General features: G+C 42.2%; 1 protein-coding gene across 1 annotated transcript; it reads left to right on the plus strand.

The window, feature by feature from the left end:
- The first annotated feature begins 433 nt into the window (after positions 1-433).
- PLEKHA3 (pleckstrin homology domain containing A3) lies at positions 434-27065 on the plus strand. The gene is made up of 8 exons (XM_054972952.1): positions 434-836; positions 11825-11941; positions 15055-15210; positions 16900-17036; positions 18868-19032; positions 21282-21325; positions 23049-23164; positions 24974-27065. Exons 1-8 carry the CDS (start codon positions 797-799, stop codon positions 25096-25098), a joined length of 900 nt encoding a protein of 299 aa, XP_054828927.1. The 5' UTR covers positions 434-796; the 3' UTR covers positions 25099-27065.

The following is a 27065-nucleotide window of genomic DNA, read 5'->3' on the forward strand; positions in this document are numbered from 1 at the left end:
AACGAGGTCACCCAATGTTTCCCTTGGGTATTTATTTCGCCCTGTCCAGGGATGGGAAGAACTCAGGGCGCTTTTTAAAAGCGCAGCGCCGGCCCGATCCTATCCCATGCGCGTTTGCAGTTAAGCAGCGTAAGGTTTGCTGCGTATTGCACAGTTGAATCGCCAATAAATGCGCATCGGACCTGGAGGCTATAGGAAAGAAGGCGTGGTAGCTCAGTAGAGACTGGGTGTCGTGCATAGCGGGTTTATACTTTTTTAAAGGCCCTTTGCTGGGCGAGTGCGCTTGCGTGCGTGCATTACCACTTCCAACTGTGGCTGCGCGCATGACAGTCCCCCCCCCCCATTTTTAAAAGCCAGCCCCTTTCCTCCAGGAAGTAAATGAGACGTCAGGGTCGACGTCGGGCAAAGGAGGGGGAAGGAGAAAAGGAAAGAAAGAGGCTGGGAAGTAATCGGAGCCGATGCAAAGAGGTGCCTGGGGCGCGGAGTGGGCTTTGCTTTGGTAATCTCTTCCTTTCCCCCCAGTGGCGGCGATGCGCATAGGCAATGAATGAGCCCGCGGGCGCTGCTGTTGCACGTGCCCCCAGCCCAGCTCCAGAGCCGGCCGGATTCAAAGGCTGCTGCTGCCGCCGCCGCCGCCGCGCTCCAAGCTAAGCCGCTCAGCTGTCAATGTCCATAAGGGCTTGCCGCTCCGGAGTGGTGCAGGGAAGAGGCCACGCGAGGAGCCCCCCTCGTTTCTGCTGCTCTTTCCCCGGAGGAGGGAGAGACCAGGATGCTGCGCCAACCGCCGCTTTGAAGGATGGAAGGAGTTCTGTACAAGTGGACCAATTATATCACAGGTAATGGGGGGCTTTGAAGCATCTGGGGGGTTGGAGACGTGGGGAGCCTCCATTCTGAGATCTTCATCAGCACAGGGGAAAAAAGAGTCTCCAGACAGGTTTTTTGGGCACCCGCTTCTGTGTCAAACCATTTCAAGGTCAGTATTGTCTGTCTACTCTGACTGTCAGGAGTCTCAGGTCTGTAACATCACCTATTACCTCCTTTTAGACAGAAAAGAGTCCAGTAGCACCTTTAAGACTAACCAACTTCACTGTAGCATAAGCTTTCTGGTACCACAGTTCTCTTCATCAGATGCACCCCTTTAGATAGTTTCAGGTGGGTGGCCATGTTGGTCTGCAATAGAAGAGCAAGATTTGGGTCCAGTTGCACTTTAAAGACCAACTAGATTTCCAGGATATGAGCTTTGGAGAGTCAGAGCTTCCTTCTTACTTTACTCTTAACCTGTGCTTTAAATACTCCTCCCACCTTCCGGTTGGATAAAACCCTGGAAATGTCCTTGATACTGTATGGAAATGTCCTTGATACTGATTGTACTAATTTCACATTATGTAATGTGCCTTGAATCTTAGTGAGAAAGGTGGGCTGTAAATGACAAATAAATAAATTCTAAATGTATCTGAAGAAGGGAGCGTTGACTCTCATAGCTCATGCCCTGGAAATCTATTTGGTCTCTAAGGTGCAACTGGACTCCAATCTTATCTCCTTTTAGTGGGATTGAACCTGGCACCTTCTGAGTGCAAAAGCAGATGCTCTGCCACTGTTTCCTTTGAAGGTCTTTTGAACAAATGAGGCCTGATGGTTTCACAGGATAAAAATTATGCCTGAATGGACTGGGAAAGTTAAAGATAGATGCTTAATGTGTACTGCAGGATTTGGCTAATATGGCCTAGGTTCTGTGCCTCAGAACATTTAGTCTGCTAGTAAACATTCTCCACCCTCATTCTTCCACAGGCTCCCCAATCAAAAATCTGTAGGCTTTTTTGTGTGGAGATCAGTTCAGACCCACATAGCCAGCTCCAAGTTGGGAAATTCCTGGAGATCTGGGGGGTGAAACGTGGAAAAACCTGGAGAAAGTGTGGTTTGGGTAGGGAAAGGACCTCGGCATGGCATAATTCCATAGAGTCCACCCACCAATGTAGCCATTTTCTCCAGGTGAACTGATCTCTGTGGCCTGGAGACCAGTTGTAATTCCGGGAGATCTCCAGCCACTACCTGGAGGCTGGCAACCCTAGACCCGCACCAGTTGAATCATAGGTGCCCAGATAAGTCTCATGGTTCTATTGTTGAATGTGGGCTTCGTGGGTGTTTTTTTTTTAAATAGAACAGGAAAATTTGTTCAGGATGAGTAATGTGAGGAGACATCCTGTGTCTGCTGAGAGGGTCAACCCCTGTCTGTGTCATCATCAGCCAAACTTAATTGTCCTTAAGATTATAGTCTTAAGAACCCTTAAGAAACTGGTATAAACCACACCACTGAATGAGTAGATAGCCTCCCCCACCCTGAAAAAAAGTTTTGCTTTCAACCCTGTGGGATTTGGTGCCTTTGATTGAACTGTTTTAATACTTGCTACTGAATGATTACTGCCATTGGCTGTAAATGGGATCACGCACTCTGACTGACTTTATGCTTACCATTCTGGGCCTACAAACAAAGCGGCAGCTTTCCAGTACATTCATATCCACGTTAATGACTCTCTATGAATTCACTACAAATTCACAGGGAACCCTGTCTCTAGAAGAGTGGTATATAAACACAGTTATTGCTGTTATTATTAGTAAATGCTCAAAAGCTCGCTACATAAAGAGCTACTTCATAATGGCCAGACCTTCTTTTGGCGTAGTAGCGTCGTCATGGCAGAGGTTTTCAGCAACCACGTTATCAACAGCTGTAGCTGAACCAACTATTCATTATATGCGTGTAAAGCACAGAGATGTAAAAATCTGGTGAGGAAAAAATGGAAAACATTTTTTGTGGGGAATTTCCCATTCCCCTCCATAAGGATTTCCCCCCTACAGAAAAATTGGGAAGTTTGAGAGAGGACTGGGGAAAAAAACCCTATGAAATATTTTCTTTTTGGAATGATTGAAATGTTTCTTAAGGCAAGGTTTTTCATGCTCAGACATATAGCATGAAAGAGTCTGGTCTCTTTTTGAACTTTCCCAGTGGAACAATTGAGAAATTTGGAGAAACACTGAGGGGAGGGGGGAGGAAACTCCTAAGAAACATGTTCTTTATGACTTAGAGAAAAACATTGTCTTTCAAAGCATGTAACTCATTCCAAACATATGAAGAATTCTTCAGATTCCCCCCCCCCCATTTTTAAAAGAGAAATAGGAAAATTTTTGAGAAACACTAAAAAATATATGATTCTTTTCTCTTTTGAAATGAGTGAATTGAAATGCAAGATTTTACTCAAAATGTGTAGTATGGTATTTATGTAATCCAATCTACAGCCTTAGATAATGAAAATTCCTATCTATACTGTAGACATACACAGCATTTTCAAGAACTGTTTTTGATTAATTGTAAATTATGTGGCAATGGTTTATATGCTATAATGTTTTTAATTATAATACATTATTAAAGAGTTCAGTGTTTTGAATGTTAGATATAATGTTTAACAATATGCTGGTATTCTTATCAGGGCCGATTCCGCACGGCTTACCTAAAGCTGGAACGTTGCAGGACATTGCGGAACATGCCAGTGAAAACGCGAAAGATTGCGTTTTCTCACGTGAGTTTTGCGCAATGTCGTGCAAAACTTGTGCGAGAAAACGCAATCTTCCGCATTTTTGCCGGCATGTTCTGCAATGTCCCAGCTTCAGGTAAGCCGTGCAGAATTGGCCCTGTTGTGACTGTGAGCTTCTGTCCTAGTAATACACTTTATTTTGTTTAGTACAGAATTGGTTTTCTTTCTTCTTTATTTTTTCCTACTTCTCACATAGCAAAAGTTAAGATACATGAGCTGTGGTAGCATTAGGTGCAGCAGTTTGCAACTCTTTCTCAAATATTTGCAGTTTTCTTACAGAAAACAGTCATTTATACTTTTCCATAAATATGCCAAAGAGTACAATTTTATATGTTAACTGAGTTGTGAATGATGTCTTTTATGCTGTTATATCAGTAAAAGGTTTGATAGGAAGGTAAGTATTACATAGATTATAGTTTTCCACAAATGTCTTTTTTTCTCAAAAGCAAAACACAATTTGGGGGGTGGGGGTGGCCTTCAGAATTTCTGGAAAATTTACAACTCTAGCAAAGTATATTCTCTGAGCTTTTTTTCTTCTCCCTAAGTATATTTAGTTTAAAAAGTAAAGTTTCTGTTCTCAAATAATTGGCTATGGTCTTTAGATGCTATTATTTTTTAAGGTCCACTGTTTATTTAGGGATGAATTACTATACAATAGATATTCTGTATTCTGAAATATTTCTCCATGGCTATTGATTAAGGGAGCAGAAGCTTTCGAGAATCACAGTCTTAAAAGTGCTACTGGACTCTTTTTGATTTTGCTACTACAGACTAACACGGCTAACTCCTCTGCATCTATAATTAAGGGAGGCATTCGCTTTGAAATGAATTCCAATTTGAAATTTTAACTGGTGATATTCAGACATAACTGAGATGTGGTTTCTGGAGATTGTACAGGACTGTTATGCTGAAGTTAGGGCTTGTTTTATTGCATAAAGCTGTGCCTTGGGAAATGTAAGAAACAGGTTACCACTGCTGGTGTGTGTGAGACTCAAATGGTAAGTTGTGGATGTTTTTCTAGGTTGTTGGCAGTGAGTGTTAGGAAATCTATCATAAGGAGGCAAAAGTCACAAGTTGAAAACCTCAGGCCAGTTCAAACTTCTGTTAAATGTAGAGAAGTGGAGCTTTGCACCACTTTGTGGTTGTCAACATGTTGTTGAGAAATACCTCCCATAGCATCTTATCAGTACCTTCACAGATACAAATTCTGGAGGAGTCATCATGTGAGTCTGTTGCAGATATAACAACAGAGTTGGCTGAGACCCCGCCCCCTCGGATAAAGGGGAGTTATTACAAAGAGAGACGAGAACATATCCCAGTTTTGCAGAACATAGGTGTATTATGCAAAATTGGAGAGCAGGGCTGAAAACAAAACCTAGTCAAAAGAGTAAATGATTCACTCATAGTGGATGTGGACCACTTCAGTCCCTAATGTTGTTGATGAGTTAGCAAATGTAGGATGAATTTTAACAGTGTATATAAACTGTATGTTAGGAGGAACAATCACTTTCTGTTACGAGCTAACCATTCCCAGTCTGACAGTATTTTAGATTATATTCCACATATATCCCACTTTTTCTTCCGGAAGCTAGTGGCAGCTTACATAGGACTCCCAGACAGCTTTATAAGAAGCTACCTTCTATTAAGTCAGGCCATTGGTCAACAAGATCAGTATTGTGTACTCTGACAGCTCTCCAAGGGTTTAAATAGCGGTCTTTCATAAAACCAACTACCTGATTATTTTAAATGGAGATATCAGGGATTTAATTTAGGACTTCTGCATGCTGTCAAGGCAACTTAACTTTAACTGCTCTGGGAGCAAATAGAGGCCTGAAATACACTGATTTTTCCATACCGTGTGGTATTTGGGCCTGTTTAGTAATGTGCGCTTAGTAGCAATTTAAGGTGTTTTTTAAAAATAAGTAAAATCTTGAATAATAGCATATGGAAAGGTGTTTGGATAGAGGAAGGATGCTAAGGAATTGAGTCTCCAAGTAGAATTAATAGAAAGTAGGAAAATGCAGATATTATTCTCCATAGGACCTCAAGTAGGCATGATACCTGACAAACCTGTGTTTTGAAGGTAGTAGGGCTAGGAGACCCAGGTCTTAATCCTTGCTCTGCGATGGTAATACCGGACCAGTTACACTTTCACTGCCTAACCAACCTTACAGGGTTTATCGTGAGGATAAAGTGTAGGACAGTTTCAGGTGGGTAGCTATGTTGGTCTGCAGTAGAAGAGCAAGATTTGGGTCCTGGGTATGAGCTTCCAAGAGTCAAAGCTCCCTTCATCAAATACATGGACTGGAAAAAGGTAGGAATCTTTAAAATCCAGGCAGAGGGTAAGGGGGGGTATTACAAATTAGAGTGACAGGAAGCAAGCTGTAATACATGTTGTAATTAGCTTGAGAGAGCATGGGTGCAAAGTGCAGAAAATTAGCTTCTGTCGTGTGAGAAAAATTCAAGGTCGATGATATAAGCCATTTTTAGGTTCTGCTGGAGAGAAAGTGGAGTATAAATGAAGTAGATAAATAAATAAATTCACAGTGATTTTTAAAAAGGAATCACATTTGAGAAATTAAACACTAGCACTCGGATAGTCACTTTTTCTTTATTAAAATAGGCTGCATTTCTGAGTAATTTACAGTAAAAGGATTTTCCTTCATGAAGGAAAGATTTTGTTCTCACTTCCTACTGATGGGCTCACAATGTGAAGCAGTAACTCTTGTGTTAATTTGTGAGCCTGAATTTCTTACGGAAATAATTTAAATATGGCTCATAAGTTATGTTAGCATTTTTGAGCTCGCTACAGATCTTTGACTTCAGCAAGGACTAGGTGTATGAAAGATATACAATGAAATTATAAGACATACGGTTTTAAATAGGATTGCTTAGGGGTCATTTAATTTAGAAAATCTGAGCAAGGACATGCTTGCTAAGTGTGTGTGCTCTTCCTTAATTTTTAGAAAAACAATAGAATAGGCATGAAATGAATAATTGAAATTAGTTTCCCACAAATTCATGAGCACTTTTTATCCTGGTTCATTTGTTTGGTTTACAGGGTTGTCTATGGGATGGCAAAGGATATTGCAACCTTTTCACTGTGTCAGAAAGTTTTCCTCACTGCCAGAACAATAGGACTACGTTTTCCCTTGGTGCAGGTCCCCTCTTAGTTACATAAATTGCTTAATCAGGTCTCCTTTAACTGCAGAGACAGGTGCTTTGTTTGATTCTGCAGTCTCTCTTCTGTTCTGCTCTGCTCGAGTCAAGCTCGAATTTCTGCCATATACTTACATAATGGAACCAGTCTTTTTCAAACATATGAATCTCTGTTGAGTTGTTTTGTCTTGCTATCTTGACCTACATCATCTTTATCCTATTTCCTTTAAAATGTGGGAAAGCAGATTTACAAAGTGCCCAAGGTTACTCTACTGAATCAAATGCCATTGTTCCACACTGATCTTTTACAGTTCAGCAGAGTTACACCCTTCTAAGCCCATTGACTTCAATGAGTTTAGAAGGGTGCAACTCTGTTTAGGATTGCGCTGTTAAGCCCTTTGCAATTAGCAATAAGCTGTGACCATGCTGTTTCCTGCATACTATGTTACAAGGTGATATAGAGGCAGTGTCCGGGGTGGAGCGCCCCAAGCACCCCGGACCTGCCACAAACCCCTTACCTGAAGGCCGATGGACCCCCAATTGCAGGCCCAGGAAGCCCAAGGGAAGTGGCTCGGCTCCAGAAGGCAGCAAGTGAAAGGAAAGAGGAGCCAGAAGGAGAAACCAGCCAGGTGCGCACTACCCTCCCATACCCCAAAGGGCAAGAAGCAAGCAGGGCTGCCACAGAAGCCGATAACAGGGCAGGGGGGTTAGAAGCATCTGCACAAGCCCAAGGGGGAGCCAGCAGCAACAGCCAGCTGGAAGATACGACTGAAGCCCAGGAGACTGGTGCGGCATCTCGTGAGTAGAGGCAGAGGAGGCTGCGCTGCGGGGCATGGAAGGGGCCTGCCAGCCCCTCCCTGCACAGAAGAAAGAGAGAGGAAGGAAGAGGGAAAGGGGGAACACCTGAGGAAAGCCCCAGCTGGGCTACATCTAACCCAGCCCTGCAAGAAAGAACAGGAGAGCAAGGAGAAACTGGGATGAGAGAGAAACACCTGAGATTAGACCCAGCTGGAAGGCATCAGGGATAGGAAAGAGCCTGGGAGGAAGGGAGGGGCAGGCAGTTGGCAGAACCCTATAAAGGTAGGCTCAGCAGAGGGTTCGTAGAGGAGGAGTGAAGATGTGGAGTTGGCGTGTGAAGGTGGATTGGAGGAGGAATGAGCAAGGAAGGGAGGATGGTGAAGGATTGTAGAGAGAAAGCTGGAGGCAGGGGCCGAGTCAGGTTGAGCGGGCCTACAAGTGGACAGAGAGGGAGTAAGGGTGAGGTTATACCTCCCCTCCTTCCACAGAGCGGGTCCCTGCATATTCCCTGATGACTCCCCAGGAGCTGAAGTCAGGTGCCCCAGCATTCGGTGAGGCCATGTCCAGGGCGAAACCTGACAGGCAGGATGAGTCAACATTAAAAAAAAGAATTTCTGACAATGTAATCAGCTGAAATGAGAAGAAACAGCTGCATTTGTACAGAGTTGCCATCTCTGGCCTAGGAAATTCCTGGAGATTTGAGGGCAGTGCCTGGGGAGGGTGGGGTTTGGCGAGGGAGCTTAGCTGCCATTTCCTACCAAAGAACTAATCTCTCTAGTCTCAAGGTCAGTTATAGTTCCTGGAAAACTCAGGCCCCATCTGGAAGTTGCTAACCCTATCAAGGGGAGAGTTCTCAGTCGAGAGGTTGGGGATCCTCAGAACAGTTGAGGTCATCCTGTAGTTGTAATGGGTATGCCTCATAATCACATTTTTTATTTTCTCCTTTCTTGAAGTAGGTAGCATTGGTCAGATTGTAGTTATAACAGATTTACATTTACATTTTAGACAGAGGCATTAATGACTGATCGGGAAGTGTCTTGTCACTAACATATTAAGTACCTTACAAAGCTTAGTTCTTAAAAAGTACTTACAGATTCTGCCTCGGTTGCTCCTGAGATCCCTTGGAAAATGGAAGATTCCAAATAGGTGGTCATATTAGTCTATAGCAGCAAAATAAAATGAGTCCAGTAGCACCTTAAATACTAAAAGCAGTTATTCCAGCGAGAGCTTTCTTGAATCAGAGATCACTTTATCTGATACATAGTAGTGTTACTTTTCCTTGACAGAGCTTTGTTGTTAAGATTGTTGTGAAACTCACAAAATGAACACTGTGGACATCTTCCTCTTTATCTTTTCACCGTTTTTTTTTTTAAGAGTAGGGTTTTAAATAAATGTTCAGAGCAGCCTACCAATGAAAGGATTTTTTCCTCACTTTTTTGCCTTTTAGGATGTTTGTCTCTTACCAAGTAATTAATTAATCAATTTGCATATTAGAGAATGTGAGTGAAAGAAGCATTGGATAGCTTGTAATTTAACAAACAGAAGCGACTGCTGCTTGCTTGTGGGGTGGTCCCCCCTTGACCAAACCAGCGTGCTTTCCCTCTGCCATCTTGTTGAGCCCACCCAAGAGGGCTCCCTGGGCTGCAAAATGAGAAGAGGAGGGGTTGCGTCCCCTTTTCCCTCTCTCTTCCCAGGACTCTTGTGCTATCTACTTTAGAGTCGGATCTGCCCTTCTTCCCTGGCCTGCTGTCGAACCCTCCTTAAATGGTACTCCCCCATTCCCATACGGCCACCCCCCTTCTCTGCTGGCTTACACAATCCCCACTATTCTGGGTGCCTTATGGACCGCTATGTCTAGTGAAGAAGAACCTGCCCTTCTTTTCCCCGCCTTTGCTGCCCACTCTGCCCCTAACTGGCCCATCCTCTGCTGGGGCCCGCCTCCTTCAGGCCCTCCCTGCCCCAGCTGCTGCTGAGGATAACAGTGGCCCAGTAGTGTTCTGTGCTGATGTTATTTGCATGTGTCCCATTGCCATGGAGCTGGAGAGGCCCTCTACGTCAGCAAGACCATCTGCGCTGGAGCTGCTTTCATCATTGCCTCTGCCTCCTCTCCCTGGCCAAGTTCTGGGGGCTGCTGGATTTGCTGGGGTGAGTCTGGCCCTGCCCTAATCACTGGGCAGTTAAAAGGAAAGCCTTTACTCCAGGAATACACACTGGAATCAAATAGCCAGTAATTTGTAGTGGCTAAACAATGCAATCCTAAGCAGATATACACGCTTCTGTTCTCTTCATTGGATATTGAAGGGTGTCAATCTGTTTTAAGAAGACACCGTAATAGAATGAACTGTTACTGGCCATGACCCCATTTCATGATCTTTCCTTGGCCATAAATGCACTAGGCGGCCTTAGCCTGTCCATCCTTCCTCCAGCTTCCAAAGTAACAATACTGGCCTACCTTGTAGTGTTCTTGTAAGAATTATAATAAGAGGAGGTGAATGAAATGTTTGGAACTGCAAAAACATGATACCAATTGCTAAGGATTATTATTATCAATAAAACAATAGCCTCCCCCCCCCACAATAAGTAAAATTTCGCCTTCAGCAGGTAATTGATTACTCTGCTGATTAAACTAGTTTAAAAGTTTGCGATCAGACAGTATTCCCTGCTTCGTGTAGGTCCTAATTTCAGCCCTCCTCACTCCTGTAAGAGTTTCACTGTGCTTAATCTATTGCGGTTCATTCACCTGTAGAATATGATTAAAAACAAAACCCACCACATTGTGGAACTCGGCAAATCTTTCTCTGCCTTCACTAGTATCATGCCTGTAGGTTTTGGCAAGACTGAGCAAGCCGTATCAGAGGCAGGATACCACTTGGGCACTTTTGCAGGTGATAGGGACCATACACGGCTTACAGAACTATGACTGCGGTTCAATAGTGCCCTCATGTTCTATAGCAGTGATGGCGAACCTATGGCACGCGTGCCACAGCTGGCATGCAGAGCCCTCTCTATGGGCACACGAGCCAAGTCGCCGATCGCTAGGTCCAGGGCTTATTTGGAGGGGGAACGCCTGCAACGGCGCTCCAGTAGCTCTGAGCAGAGATCACATGGGTTTTGGCCCTGCCCACGTGATTCCTTTTCCTCAAGGCTGCCTCCGTGCTGCCTGTTTCTTTAGCAGCAGGAAGCGGAGGCAGCAGCAAGGCTGCTGGGGCTGGCTTTCTAAAGAAGAGTAAGCTGCTTTGATTTAACTCGCTTTACTTTCAGTCATGGCTCTTGAGCGAGAGAGAAAGAGAGAGAGTGCTTGCAAGCAGGGCTGCTGGTCAAAAGAAGGACAAACTGCTTTGATTTAACTTGCTTTACTTTCATTGGTGGCTCCTGAGTGAGTGAGTGAGAGAGTGAGAGAGAGAGGTTAATTAGTTGGGACAACTGTATGAGTTGTTTTTTCTTAACTAAAACCTCAGTATTCAGGTTTAATTGCAGTGCTGGCACTTTGAAATAAATAAGTTGGTTTTGTGTTGCAGTTTGGGCACTCGGGCTCAAAAAGGTTCGCCATCACTGTTCTATAGGTTAGTGGCATTCAGTCTATGGGTCAGGACCTTTGAACAGGTCGTGCAGCCCTTGCTGTTGGGTTGTGAGTCCTTACAGAGCTGCCATTGTTCTTCTGTCTTTTGAACTGGCTGATTGTATAGAAAGCAAGGGAGCTGTGTCTCCTTCCTCTCTTTGCATGCATGCTGAGAAGAGTAGCAGGACAGTGAACTGAGGTTACTCAGTGGAGACGATTCCTTACTGCTCTGTCCTGTGGCTTGTTCTTCACAATGATACACCTCCTGGGACTTCCGCTTGGTTCCTCAGGCCCTTTGGGCTCCTGCTCATAGTCCTGCTCATAATTGACTCCTCCTCTTCCTGTCATATGTTCTGATGTCACAAGACTTCCTGTCACATGCTCTTTGGATCCCAGGTCTGGAAAGGTTAAAGACTACTACTCAGGTGATCTTTACAGGTTACAGTCTGAACACAAAGATAAAAGTTGTTCAGAAGAATACTATTTCATAAAAAATGAAAATAAAACTAAAATAGGACTTAGAACTGGCAAAGGTATACTAGTTTTGTAAGTGTAAAATGTGTATTTTAAAGGAAATATCTATTTTTTCTGAAATTTTTTTTAATACACATCCTATTTTCTACTAAATACCTGAGAATTGCTGATATCTGTGTGAGCTTATATTTGTAATGAAACAGAATGAGATTAATATTGCTTTTTACTCTTTATGGTTCTTTCCTAGGTTGGCAGCCTCGCTGGTTTGTTCTAGATAATGGGATATTGTCTTACTATGATTCACAGGATGACGTTTGCAAGGGCAGTAAAGGAAGCATAAAGATGGCCGTGTGTGAAATCAAAGGTAAGACTGGCAATAAGAAGCTTGTTAATATCAGCCTGTTGAATTGGGTCTTAAAGTAAACAGGCATCCAATGCATGTAGTTGATATAACATAGGCTGCATATATTTGCATCTTGCAATATTCAATTCAAGTGTATTCTGCACTAATATAAACTCCCAAGTTGTCTGTTTTTCAGACCATCTCCTCCTGTACTGTCCAGCGTATTAGTTACAATCTGACTCCCCAAGTCCTGTTCTCTGTGTCCCTGTCTTTTATGGTAAGGTGGCTGGCAACTAGAGACAGGGCATTTTCGGTGGTGGAACCTTACCTATGGAATGCCCTCTGCCTTGAGGCTCGCCTGGCACCTACCATAGTCTTTTAGGTGCTGTGCAATCAATCAGTTGATTGAACCTATCTTTTAACCTGGCCATTTTGCCATGGATTTTGAATCTTTTATAACTGGTTTATTGTCTACTGGTGTGAGATCTGTTTTATGAATATTTTTAGGGAGCTCAGTGTTTGTTTTATGCATCTGTCTTGTTTCTAATGACTTTTTAATATTGTTTTTATGTTTATACTTCCTGGTTTTTTTAACGATGTTATGGAACTGGGTTTTTTAAAGTGAAAAGCGCCTCAAGAAGAACTGTGGAGAGGCAGCATATAAATATACCTGAAATAAATAAATAAATTCAGGGGAAGCCCAATGTAAAGTGGATTCTGGCCATCAGACCTGGAAGTTACTAAAGCAACAATCAGCTTTTAATAATTTGTGGTACACCAGCAACGGAAAGAAATTTAAAAATTCCAAACTATCTTCCAGTTTCAGACAATAGGATTCATAGGTGAATTAAGATCCAGAGGAGTTAGCTGTGTTAGTCTGTAGTAGCAAAAATAGAAAAGAGTTCAGTAGCACCTTTTAAGACTAACCCACTTTACTGTAGCACAAGCTTTCGAGAATCACAGTTCTCTTTGTCAGATGCACCCGAAGAAGAGAACTGGTGCATCTGAAGAAGAGAACTTAAAGGTGCTACTGGACTCTTTTCTATAGGTGAATTAAGTTGCCTTGGTGCTCTGCTTGGGCAGAAAGGCATAATGCAAATATTGTAAATGAAATAAAAATAAATATAATTGGGGATAAGAATATAAGTAAGGATTAAAAGGGTGGAAGCTGCAGTTTGTGGATTAGAACTTTTTTTTTAAAGAAAGAGGAAAAAGAAGCATGGAGAGATTTGGCATGCGACTTCTCCTGTTTGGGTGATTTCAAAGGTGCGACCCTGTTGTCCTCTCCCTAGAAAAAGGCTGGGGAAATGAACCATTGCTTTGAATGTATCTGGCGTGTCTGCTCCTCACCAGTGAAAATTCCATACAGCCCACACAGTTTGAAGCAGGAGGCTCACATGCAGAGTCAATTGGAGAGAGTGGTGTCACAAGTTCAAGCCCCACCACCTTTATTTTTAGATAGTGGAGAGGATCCTACCATGCAATTCCTCCAGTAGAATGACATTTCCTTTGGCAGAAGAGGGGTCAGCAATTTCTACTGCTTCCCCCTTCTTCTGCAGACCTCCACCATGTTGTTCTTGGGACAGGTGTCCTCTAACCCCCAGGAAGAAAATTTCAGGAGGATCAGCAGACTGCAGTACGAGAGGGAAGCGGGAAGATCGTAATCTGCGAAGTACATGAATGGTTGAATATACCCCGTTGAATGCTGGAAAACCCATATGACAAAACCTGTGTTGCATACTTGAATAGGCTGGACTTAACCCTACTAGTAGCCTTGGACATAGAACCAAAGTTTAACTGTATATTTGATTTAAATTTTTTTGGCCAGCTTTATTCTTGGTCTGTGGGATCCAACACAGCTTTCAGAGAATGAAAACAAGTCACTGGTTGTTGTGGTTTGGAAGAGCATCCATGCATATGGTAACTTCAGTATGTTGGAAGAGCTCTTAGATTCCTGCTTTGCAGGAAGGGGGGGAAAAGCTGAGGTTGCTTTCCAAAGACGCAATGCAATTCCAAAGGTGTGATCTAAAGAGAGGAGCCTTTCCAAAAGAGAGAGGGAGGGGTGGTGGAAGCCAAGCAGGACTTTTGTGACAAGACTCACATAAATTGAATGAGAAGAGGATTGCAAAAATGAGTCGTTGGAGTTGCTTGTGCTTTAAAAGGAAGAAGAGCTAGGGGGAACAGGAATGGAAAAGCACTTCTGTAGATAGGTTTCATATCACCTACTGTCTGATGATCCCTTTTGATTGAGATCCTGGGGATTGAACCTGGAGACTTCTGCGTGCCAAGTAGATGCTCTGCCAGTGAGCCACAGACCCAACCCCCTTCAGAAGGATTGAGAGAGTTTGTAAGCTTAGAAGAGGTGGTGGAGTGGGCTGGAACACTTCTATCGGCAGATGGAAAATGGCAGTTTTGAATGCTTTCCCACATTAAAAAGCTCCCTGCAGATTTAAAAAAGAACGAATCACAATGGGGGATATCTTCTCATCCATCCATCCATCCATGCATGATGGCATTCAGAAGTGGTATTCCCCATTTACATTGCAAAGTGGAATCTCATCCCAACTCATTCTGCTGCACGTATACCCCAGGTGTAAATCACAGGAGGTAAGACTGAGAAACAGAACAGTAACAAGCAGTTGTTCACTAATGCTACGACAGTCATAGTCCCATATAGACATTGAAATGGAGAATGCAAACTCTGTGGATGTGTTGACTAAGGAGTGCATGTGGGGGTGGGGGAGAGAGAATTTTTAAGTTAAAGTAAGTTTGGATTATATTGAATGTATGTATCATCTCCCTACTACCTTTTAAATAACCACCCTCATCGTGAACCTGCAGAGTTCTGATCTCCCAAAGTAACTTCTACTCTCCCTGGATGAACAGTCAAATGGCAGTTTTCAAGCCATTGGCTTTTTTGGGTTTGGTTCCAATTGTTTATTTAAAGTGTGTTTTACAAAAAAGCCCCCTAAAAACCAGAATAAAAATACTTATATAAATAAATACTGTAACTAAACAGTAGCTTGGAGTGGAACAGTTACTCTCGGAAAAGATTATCTCTGCTATTCCACAAAGTCTTTTAAAAGTCTACGCTTTTATTAGCAGTTCATTTTTATTCCTGTCTTTGTTGTAAGTTCATCCAACAGACAGTACAAGAATGGAGTTAATAATCCCTGGGGAACAGCATTTCTACATGAAAGCAGTCAACGCGGCTGAACGACAGAGGTGGCTGGTGGCATTGGGAAGCTCAAAAGCCTGTTTGGCAGACTCCAGAACAAAGAAAGAAAAAGGTACGTACCCAGATCTTACAAAATACGGAGTATCAGGGCTTTAGAAAACGTTTTGCTTGTCAAAAACCTGCTTTTTAAACTCTTGCATCCGGGTGAAACTTGTGATGCGTGTAAATTCTGGTTTTTGTTCTTTGCGGGGTGGTTGTGAAGATTAAAATTTCCATCGTCCCATATGCAGTTACATGTGCTTATTTCCATTCTTTTCACTGAGGTTTATAAAAGCAGTTGTGACTACATTCTCTTAGAACTAAGATCCAGTGAGTTCAGAGGGGCCTGGTTCTGGTTACTTAGGACTGCAGTCTCACATGTGCATAAATGAATGTAGGAGCGTAGCCTAAAGGCACTTGGGAATTGTAGTGCACTGCTTGGAGTATGTGCACTGTCTCTCGAAAACCAGATATTCCCTCCTTTGAAACACCCCCATATTCAGAGAACAAAGCCAGCAGGTGTGACTGCACATCTTAAAGTGACGTTTCAGTGGTCCCGGTCAGCCACATGGACTTGAAGGAGTATAGTATGGGTATAGTATAGTACGAATAAATTGTTCCAAAACAGTGGAATGAATCTTACAATGGTCAAATGCTATAGTGCTTATGAGCCCAGATCTTTCCCTGTTTCTCCTGCCCCCGCAACCTCCTGAGACCTTCCAAAAGCTGATGCTGGAGGTTGCGTGACAGATGTAGATGAAAAGCCATGTACTTTTGGGAGGTTGCAGTGAGGAGTGGGAACTAGGGGTGTGCGCTTCGGGAATCCGATTCGGGTAAACCCGAAGCAGGAAATCTGAATATTTCCAGCATGCACACCCCTAGTGGGAACTGGACGAAATTGCTCCTGGGTGGTGCTGCAAAAGGCTAAATTGGCACAAGAGTGAGGTAGGGCTGATTCCATGTGGTTCCCCTTCTTCTCTGATGCAGCCTGGGCTGTGTAGCTTTTTGTGTACGTCGGTCTCACAAAGCATTAGCTTCCAGGATGGTTTGGGGTACTGGGAAAAGGGAGAGGTAGAGAAAATCCACCTTTGTGGGTACCTTCTGCTCACATTTCCCAGCTGCCGTAGTAGGGGAGCTGCTTTAGCACGGTGGTTAAGTGGTTCGGCTGCGAATCAGCACTCTACTGGTTTGAATCCCACTGCTGCCATGAGCTCAGTAGGTAGCCTTGGGTAAGCCACCCCCCTCAGCCCTAGCTCCCCAGCTGGATTGTGGAGACAATAACACTAACTTGTTCCCAGCTCTGGGTGAGGCACTAAACTGTCTAGAAGAACAGTATATAAGCACTGTTGTTGTTATTAATTGTCTGCTTGTGTGTGATTTCTCTTTGCGCATGAGTGCTCCTGTGTGCAGACAGGAGATATCGATTGTTGAAAGGTTTGTGATCACCCTTAGTTATCCTGGGTCAATATATACTGAACATATATGACCTCAGAAGCACTCTGCCCGTTAGAGCAAAGACAATATTTACCCTATATATTCAGCTATTTAAAGGGCTACAAAGATCCACATAGCTCATGTTACATGGGTAGATATTTAGGAAACCAGAGGAGGGGATGGGAACTGACCAGTGTCTGGAAGCGTCAGTGCAGAAAGGTTAAGAATGTGTCACTTATGTCATGTAAGATAATTAAAATGTAAACATTTACGAGAGACTGGAAGTCGTAAGCCTGGCCACATGTCCTGTTTTTCTGTGTTCTTGCAGAAATTAATGAAACTAATGAATCTCTGAAAACCAAAATGTCTGAACTTCGTCTGTACTGTGACCTGTTAATGCAGCAAGTGCATACAATACAAGAATATGTTCACCATGATGAGAGTCACTCATCGCCAAGCATCGAGGTAGCATTTCTTTGGGGAGGGAGCTTTTTGTTCACCTGAAATGTGGTCTGTCCACATGTGAAAACTGATGAAAGGGAACTGTTCCAGATTTTCCTGCAGCTGGGATGCTGCATTTGGCACCCACAGTTGTGCATGTAATTTCCTTTCTGGATTTAAAAATATGTGCCAGCATAAGATTTTATCCATTAAGAACAAAACTGAAAATCTCTGTTGGAGTTCTGCGCAAGTAAGGCATGAATAAAATTACTGACTTGTCCTAAGATAATGGTTAAACATTTAAATATTATTTCCTTTAAACTTAGAGTCTGTTAGCTAACTTTACCCCCCAGTTGGCTGTTTTTTGTGTTAGGTTAATAATATTTTAATGTCTAAACGTGACGTGCCTGGACAGTGCATCTAGTTAACTGAGCCCAGGGCTTTTTTCAGCTGGAACGCGGTGGGACGGAGTTCCGGAACCTCTTAAAAATGGTCACATGGCTGGTGGCCCCGCCCCCTGATCTTCAGGCAGAGGGGAGTTTAGATTGCCCTCCGCGCCGCTCGAGCGGCGCGGAGGGCAATCTCAACTCCCCTCTGCCTGGAGATCAGGGGGCGGGGCCACCAGCCATGTGACCATTTTCTTCGAGGGCAATCCACTGAGTTCCACCACCTCTTTTTCCAGAAAAAAAGCCCTGACTGAGCCTATACTTATTTGCACTATAATAAACAAACTATAGTTAAATATATAAATTAAAGATATTGTATAATTTTATAATTATGTTAGAATACCTAATTTTATAATGGTATATAATTGTTAACATTATAGTTATAAAACAGAATTAAATAAAAAGGGAAAATAAGGTGCCCTTGTGCCAGTCCGTTACTGGAGATCCATAGACTGACCTAGCAGGTGATCAGAATTGCCTGTTTGGTGAGTGGGTAGGCAGGTCAATGATGCATAGCAATCCTCATGGGGACCAGTAAGGCATTCAACAAGGATCATTGTTGCTGTTTGTGCAGCGGCCTCCTGAAGAATAAAGAAAGGATCTTCATTATATTACACCCAACCAAAATATCATAAAAGTGGTCGTCCTCTTCCACCGAGCGCGCAGCTTTGGGAGGGGACGCACATGGAGCAGTGAGGGAGGAAGGGGGCACCTGCCTAGCCAGCCAGATCAGCCGAATCAACCCTGGCGATCAATGGGGTGACAGATGTCACAGCTAGATTGGCCTCAGACTTTTGAGTTTCTTCATCCTCAGGGTGGGTGTTCAGTACGAAAGTCTCCAAAAGTCGTGCGGGGAGAAAAGATGTTTCCAGGCATAATGGAAAAGCCCCCACTCTGCAACTGATGGAGTCTTAAGACTGAATACAGGATATGTTGAAGGTTTAATTGGATTAAATGGTGTTGGGTGCAAGACAGGTGTTGGGATACTCCAAGGGCTACTGGGAGAAAAATGTTTTTCAGAATGACCAAATCCCTCTGAAATTCAACATTTAATCAGATGTACAAAATATCTGATAGCACAGGAAATAGTTCTCCTGGTAATTATATAGCTTCAATCAACATGTAAAAACACTTCCAGTTTAGCAGGAATGAGAGATCCCCCCCCCACAAGTCCCCCTGTTACAACCAGAATTCCTGTGGTGGCATGGCCTCTGTCACATTCACGTTCATTGAATTAGGTCTAGTTTACTAGCAAAGAGGAACATTACAAAAAACTTGCAACTATGATATGTTGGCCAGTTAAGTTGCAAAAGTGTGTTGCTGTTATGTCAACAAAGGTGTTTTATTAGGCAATAAGCCTAGGCTGCATTTAGTTTTCTTCAACGTAGGCTTTTTTTGTGTGTTTGCAGAATATGAATGAAGCTTCCTCCTTGCTCAGTGCCACCTGCGACACATTCATCACGACACTGGAAGAATGTGTGAAAATAGCCAATGCCAAGTTTAAGCCAGAGATGTTTCAGTTGCCTCACCCGGATCCCCTAGTCTCTCCTGTGTCTCCTTCACCCGTGCAAATGGTTGGATATTTTTAACAATTTTTTTCTGATGGCTGGAGGGAGGTGGTCTTGAGAGGGAATTTGTGTTGGATCCAGACTCTCATGGGGGGAATGAAGCTTGAAAGGGGCTTTCTTGCCTCCCCCCTCCTGCTGCAGCCTCTGAAATTCCATTCCCTGGGCGTTCAAGGCACTCTCGAAAAAAAACATGGAAGAGAAAGTGGGAGGAAGGAATCAACAAACAATTGCCGCTCTCCCCTGCCAGCAGACGTGCCTTGATGTTGGCATAAGTACCACTACACCAGCAGAACAGCACTTTTGGATCTGACCCCTTAATTTAAATATAAAAAAGCGTGTGCACAAAAGTGACGAGGTGGGCTGTACCTCCTGACTTGCACACACGATAGTAAATTTGGGTATTTGGAAAAAAATTGTACAGTGCAGCCCTAACCAGAGTTGCATCCTTTTAAGCCCATGGATATTGACGGGCGTCTGCTTAAGATGGCACTGCCAGTGCCCAGTAATCTTGTTTGTGCCAGTGAAGAAGAGGGAGTCACGGATGAAACCAAAAAAAAAGAAGCAAACCATGCCGGGACCAACTAACTACGAAAGAAAAATTCCTGTCCAATAAATTTAAATGAAAATCGTCTTAATTGTAAATTTGTTCAATCTTATTAGTTATTTCAAAAAACAGTTACTGCCGAAACAATTTGTAGTTGAAAACTCTCAGGCAGTCATATACAGTCATTCAATGAACACAAGCAGAGAAGGTCACAAATTCACAGCAAACCTAAGGTGGTCACACGTACTACAGTAAAGTGCTGAGTGCTCATATACAATAATTTACAATGAGAAAGTGACCAGTGCTTATACATATGAAATGACAGTGCCTCAATAGAGTTATAATATACAGAATATTCAAGATACAAAATTATGCCGTATATACAAAGTTAATAGGGAGCAATGTCCATAAATCCAAGGGGGATATTATTCCAAATACACTGGTGGTAACTGCAACAGGTGTACTAGCATTCACGTCCAGTTTCTGGTATCCTTCTTCCTGGCAGTTACAAAAATTCAGAGTTACAATTCGTAATAGGGAATATCCCCAGCATCTATCAGGCATTCTTATCAGGCAGCAATGCAGTAAACAGCATATAATTATAGTGAAGAACAGCTGTGAGATTTGTTTGTGAGCAAGCACATTTAGGATCAGGACGCAAGAGAAGAAAAATGTGTTTGGTGGGACTAAGGAGAACAGTGCAAACAAATAAAAACTGGGCTTGCCTTCGAGCCCTTAAAGCCCCAGAGAAGGAAAACCACAATGGAATCCGACAAAAACAGCTTCTCTGGCGTTTCACTGACTCCATTCAATAAGGAGACACACAGCAGTCTGATTATAGTTCTCACAAATGTTCCCTCTGTCTCTTTAATGAGATATGGAGCGTATGGAACAGGTATTTGGTCTGCGCAGGAAAAAATGTGAGATGTGAGATTCTCCTTCTCTAACCACCACATATCTTGTCAAGTTGTACATCCCTTTTTGTGGAGAACAATTTAGTTGATTCGTTGGTTGGAGTGGTGGGCTGTTGGGGGCGGGGTGCTGCTGCTTGCATAATGTCAGGTTAAAACTTGCATTTTCATAGAACACCAGTTTGAGACGATGATGCTGGCTGATGGTTCTTTTCTGGGATCAGTTGCAGGAGGCAGAGCCTTCTCTGTTGTAGCCCCATTACTATTGATGATTAATTTTGAAGCCAAGTTAAAACTTCCTTTTTTTTTCCAAATCACTTTTTATAGCTGAGTTACCACTGCTCCTGATCTGCTTCATCTGAGTTTTTTTGTGTATTTAAATGGTGTATTTAGGGTTTTTTTATATTCTGCTTCGAATATTGCTGAAAACTGATAATATACATTTTAAATAGAAATCCGTAATGTTTGAGAGCTCTGGTTGTAGTTAGCACAAATGCTGATTTTCTTCTTTGCACAGCTCAGCAATGTTCAAATGAAAGCTAGTGTAAATGCTGTCCTAAGTAATTTGGGAGTAATGGTGAAATAAAAGAGCAGATCTATTCAGAAGTATTCAGATTTAATCAGATCTATAGTAAGTCCTGTTTTATTCAATGAGGCCTACTTCTGGAAAGTGTTCTCAGAATTGCTGCCTGTATGTTAAAAATTTCTCTGCAGACATGCTATCATTAAAATATAAAATGCCACTAACAAAAGTTAAAGAAGTATATAATGACATATTTTTATTATTAATTTTTTTTTAGATGAAGCGTTCCGTTAGCTATCCAGGTACCTGTAATTCAGAGAGGTAGGTTTAAAACACTGACTGTTTTTAATGGCTTGTTTTGTTTTTATATTGAAAATTTATGGCATTTTAATGATTTTCTGGCTTTGCTTTTTACTTGTAAGCTGCCCCTGGAGAAGCCATCAATAAATAAAACAATTATTAAACATCTTTTTGAAATGGAAAACCCCAATCCCATATCACTTTAAGTCTAGCTATCCAAATGCTCAGTGGGTTACCCTTCTGTGTTTCTATATTTGTGTGTTCCAGTAGACATTGCATTTGTTTCTTTGGCCATCTGAGATATAATTAAAGATGAGTGAATGGAAGCACCATCCTAAGCAGAGCCAAGTCCATCGATTTCAGTGGACTTGGAAGGATCTGCTTAGTACGGCATTGTGAATTGCCTGAATTCCACACAAGGCTGTCACTTGAATAAAAGATCCAGAGGAGTTCGCCGTGTTAGTCTGTAGTAACAAAAATAGAAAAGAGTCCAATAGCACCTTTAGGACTAACCAACTTTACCGTAGCACAAGCTTTCGAGAATCACAGTTCTCTTCTTCAGACGCATATAAAGAAGAGAACTTTAGAGAACAATAGAGATCTATTGTTCAAATAGATATCTGAAGAAGAGAACTGTGATTCTCGAAAGCTTATGCTATGGTAAAGTTGATTAGTCTTAAAGGTGCTACTGGACTCTTTTCTACTTGAATAAAAGGTGCTTTATGTGCATAAGAGGGACAACTTGAATTCTCCCACTGTTGCACCCTCTTTTTTTTTGGCAAGGAAAAATTGAGGCATTCCACCCCACTTCTACATAGGCACTGGCCTCCCATTTGCAGCTAGGGAACGGAAGCTGCTTTAAACATTTGCCTCTGTATGGCCTGTCTAGTGTTGTGCTATAAAACTCTTGTTCTGTGCACCAAGCTACCTTGTGTACCTCTGGACACAAAGGGTGCCCTGATAGGTATTCTACTGAACTCACTACCCTCCTTGCTGGCTGCCAGGTGGATACACCACAGTGCACCTGGCTACTCCCAATAACATGAAGTCCATTCTTCATATAGATGGTTATCCAGAACCCCTGCTCCTCTGTAGATATTCTCACCAGTAACACAAATGTGCTGCACAGTGGCCTGGTTATTGGAAGTGATGGATTGGAAAGGTGTGTATGTGTATGCCTGCAGGGGAATCCACTTTATTCCTTCCTCTGCATCCATATTTTGCTGTGCCATCTCTCAGGACAATGCTCTGGGTTGGATCCAGCAGTATGGGACTTTGTCACCTCCTCTGTCCTGTTTGAAATGCTTCCTGACATGCTATTCCTGGGAAGACAGGGGACCTCTGGGAATAGCATGAGGAATAACAGCTTGAAATGCTTCCTGACATGCTATTCCTGGGAAGACGGGGGACCTCTGGGAATAGCATGAGGAATAAGTTGGAGGTCTGTAGTGCAAATCTGGAAATATGCCAGATCCCACCCTATATTTTAGATTTCTGCATTCCTAATCCTATTGCATTGCTTATAGGATGTCCTTATAGGATGTTGCTTATAGGATGTTAATTGTTTGACGCTATGTAATCTGCCTTGAGTTTTAGTGAGAATAGCGAACTACAAATAACATAAAATAAAATAAAAATCTTTATCAAATAAGCACTATTTAAAAGTGCAATAAGCCACAGTGGAGAGAATTGTACAAAGGTTGTACAAAGAATTGTAAAATGTGCAATGCTCTTGAATTTGTAGGGGCAGTCACTCGCTAAAAGAAACAAACTCTTCATCCCACCGATCATCACAACGGTGCAGAAGAACGTTGTCAGATACAGAGCCTTCTGTAGATACTCACCTTGAAGAAGCAGACAGTAAGTTTTGGAGCAAGCATGTATTTTTGTTAAGAGCTTTTATGCATCGGTTATATTTTTTCCCATTCTTGTGGAGATACCCAGTATCTCTTGTTAAGACAACAAGCGGTTCGGAAACGAGTGGCATAGACTCCTGCATTGCTCAGTAAGTACGGTGTGGTGTTAACTGGGTTGGGCTTTTGCCTGCCATTTATTTATTTAAAACATTTTAAAGCTACTGTTCCCCCCAGTTTAGGGTCTCCATGGGGGCAAACGATCAAAAACATTAAAACCAACTTAAAATACATACATATGTATAAAACAATGAAAAACAATTACACAAATAGACACAAAATCAGGAATGAGTTACAGTAGGAGTTAGGGAGGGTAAGCCAAAGAAAACATAAAAGTCTTCACCCGCTGTCAGAAGACAATGATGGAAGGGGGCAGACGAATCTCCTTGGGAAGGGAATTCCATAGTTTTGATGCCACAATCTTTTCTCTAGTTGGCACCCATCTAGTCTCATATGGTGGGGCACCCAAAGTTGGGCCTCAGAAGATGAATGTAGTGGTTGGGGAAGTTAATATGGGAATAAGCAATCCTTAAAATACACTGGCCACATGTCATAGAGGGTTTTTAAAGGTCAATACCAGCACCTTGAATTGGGCCCAGAAGCAACCTGGACGCCAGTGTAGGCAGAACAAAACTGGAGTGATCTGATTCCTGTGATCTATTCCATTCAGAATTCTGGTTGCAGCATTCTGTGCCCGTTTTAGCTTCTGGACACTCTTCAAAAGTAGCTCCACATACAGCACACTGCAGTAGTCTAATCTAGGTATTACCAAGGCATACGCCACATTGGTAAGACCTTCTTTGCCTAGAAGAGACTACAGCTGGCTCACCAGCCAAAGCGGGGAAAATGCATTCTTGTCCACCTGCTTTTCCAAGGGTTCTCCCAGGTCTTGTAGTGCCCCCGTTACAAACCTCCTCCTTCAGAGAGAGTGCAACCCCGTCCAGAACAGGAGACATCCTAGTTCCTGACTCAACCCCCCCCCCCCACTAGAACCTCCATTTTGTTGGAACTAAACTTCAGCTTGTTAGCTCTCATCCATCCCCAAACGGTCTCCAGGCACCAGTTTATGATTGCCGCAGCCTCCATGGGATCTGCTGGAAGTATGAGATAGAGCTGAGTATCACCCACACATTGGTGACAACCCAGCCCAAATCTCTGGCAAGGAAAGGACGGGATGATGACCTCTTCCAGTGGCTTCACGTAAATGTTCTGCAGCTTTATTCACTCTCCAGACTGAAAAGAGTCCAGTAGCACCTTTAAGACTAACCAACTTTACTGTAGCATAAACTTTCGAGAATCTCCAAACTGAATCTCTCAAGTCTTTTTTTTAATCTGTGTTGTAAAAAGTGGTGGTGTTTGAATGGCAAAATGCAAGCCCAATAAAGTGCTTGATGGAACACGGCAGCGATTCAGGGCTCTTGCATCAGTGTTCATTGCAGTGAAACACACCATCCCAGTTGATGGCATTGTGTGATATACCCGAAAGGAAGATTAGATCCCCTTCTCGGACTGCCATCAAGAAAAACAGTATGTCGTCTTAAATTCCCATGCAGGTTATAGGAATATATGGTAACAAAAACCTCTGTGTATAACCTTCTTACATCCCTGAGACATCTATTATCCCTGAGACACAGCTGTGATGCATGCATAGCATGTGACAGATTGAGTTGTTTGTGTGTTGCCAAGTTAAAAATGATCTGATGGAAATTTTTTTCCAAAGACACCATTTAAAATACCTTGATCATTGTTTTGCCAGGACAGCCCTACTGTTCCAGAGGATCTCTCAATGGAGATTTGTTGCCTCCAGCCATTCCTGAAGCAACTTTAGTAGTGTCTAAGAAACAATCGGGACTTGAAGAGGCCATTCCACCAACTTCCTGAAGAAAGAGAAGGATTGACTTTCTATAAGTAAAGCTATGCAAAGCTGCTGTCATTCTACTGTCGTAGGGAGTAGTTAGTTGTTCCCTGTCTGAAGGATTTCTCTGCACTTTATAGAATAATGTAAAAAAAACCCAAACCCCTAATTTTGAAGTGTATTTTATCTTTATATACTTTATTTGCAAGAGTATTTTCCTAAAAAAGAACTTTAGTTTGTGCATTTTGAAACAAATTTATGGGTTTAACTAAAAGTAAGTACCCTTGTAAGTGTAGCTTTTTTTCTTCTTTTTATGTGACGTGATGGTCAAGCAAAACTTAGCAAGGTTGAAAATTCAAAACTTGGACAGATTGGGGGTGGAAAGAAGTTGTGCCATAGACCCAGCTGGTCAGTAGATTTCATAGTAGTTGCGCAGGTACAGCATTTGATTTTGGTGATTTAGGAGTGCACCATTAATTTCAGGGGCATGCTTGCCTATGTTAGGGCTAAGACTGCATTCCTAAAACAAAGTATGTCAATAAGGTATATTTTCCCCCTTTTCTTTTAAAAGCAAGCATGTATAAAAGGCACGGAATACCTGAAGTCCTGCTGAAACCTATGGGACTTGAGCATATTCTCTAGCCAAACTTAAGCACCTTAAAATCCCATTGGTTTCCCTAAAAAGGATATAAACACACAATTAACTTTCCCATTGAAGTCAGTGAAGCTACGTTGTTTCACTTTAGCCAGATTGTCCTTAAATTCCATCAGAAATAGCCTTGCGGCACCTTTAAGATGAACAAGTGTTTATTCCTGCATAAGTATTCACAAACCAGGGACTGGTGTGTTGGATGAATCTCACAAAGTGGGTTTTAGTCCACAAAAGCTTGTGCTAGAATGAAAACGTGTTTATCTTGAGGGTGTTTATTTTTGCTAGCAAATGGACAGACTTGAATTCTGTTTTTTTGACTGGGACGTAGAACATCTCTGGCTTGCATGCAAAATTTGGTTCATATTTTTTAGCCAAGCAAAATAACGGGAAGACGTGCAGTATTTTTTTAAACAGACATATCTGCAAGGCCACTGCCTTGCATGGGCGGAAGATATTTTAATATGTTTGATGTATTTATGTCTTTTTGCACCAAAAATGCCTACTACTTGTATAGAGCAAAAGAGATGTAAAAGTTGTACTTAACTGTTGTTGAGGTATATTGCATCACTAAATATCATTGTAGCACTGTGTTGTTGTTTTTAAAGTCATTGGGTACTATCTAGCCATGGTTATGCAATTTTAAGTCCTCTTAATTTTGTTGGAAGAGTAAAACATATTTCTGTACAATATATGCTCATTTAACTAAAGGAGCATAAAATATGCTTAACTTTGGCTGGATTGTTGCTTTTTGTCACACCTAAAAAGAAAAAAAAATATCCTTGACGTGTCTTTTTACCAAAGTGTTATTTTACTGCTGGTTTCTAAAATATGCTTTTGAGCTGCTGTTGTAATGTATTCATATTTGCAGCGATACCTTTATTTATGACCTATTTATACCAAAGGGGGGGGTAACTTTTATCAGTGTGAATTCTATATAACTTCAGGATGGCATATATGCGCTGCAATGTTCTCCTCTCTGTTCATGCAGTGTCAAATATGAATACACTCCCAATTGAGATGAGAATTGTGCTCTTGGCTAGAGGATGAAACATGTAGTTTAGCCACCACCGATTTGTACATTCATGAAATCTCTCTTGCCCAAGCCATTTGCAAGAGCAAAGACTTCAAACTTAAATTTCAGCAGAGGTTTGCAAAGAAGTTACTGATGAATTGCACCCAAAACTGTGTTAGTGTTTTGCATTGTAAATTCTTTGGTTTTGTATTCACTTTGGGATAAACTTGGTATATAATGTCTTGGCCATGGAGCACTTTTTTAAAAAGTTAAAAAAAAGTTTTTTTTTTAGAAGTTACATAAGTGTTCAATAAAATACTGTTTTTACA

The sequence above is a fragment of the Eublepharis macularius genome, chromosome 2, assembly GCF_028583425.1.
Source record: "Eublepharis macularius isolate TG4126 chromosome 2, MPM_Emac_v1.0, whole genome shotgun sequence".
NCBI classification, from domain to species: Eukaryota; Metazoa; Chordata; class Lepidosauria; order Squamata; family Eublepharidae; genus Eublepharis; species Eublepharis macularius.

Coding starts and splice junctions, on each gene's coding strand:
- PLEKHA3 (XM_054972952.1), top strand. CDS start 797: ATGGAAGGAGTTCTGTACAAGTGGACCAATTATATCACAG. Junction 837..11,824: donor GTGGACCAATTATATCACAG/GTAATGGGGGGC, acceptor GTTCTTTCCTAG/GTTGGCAGCCTCGCTGGTTT. Junction 11,942..15,054: donor GGCCGTGTGTGAAATCAAAG/GTAAGACTGGCA, acceptor CTTTGTTGTAAG/TTCATCCAACAGACAGTACA.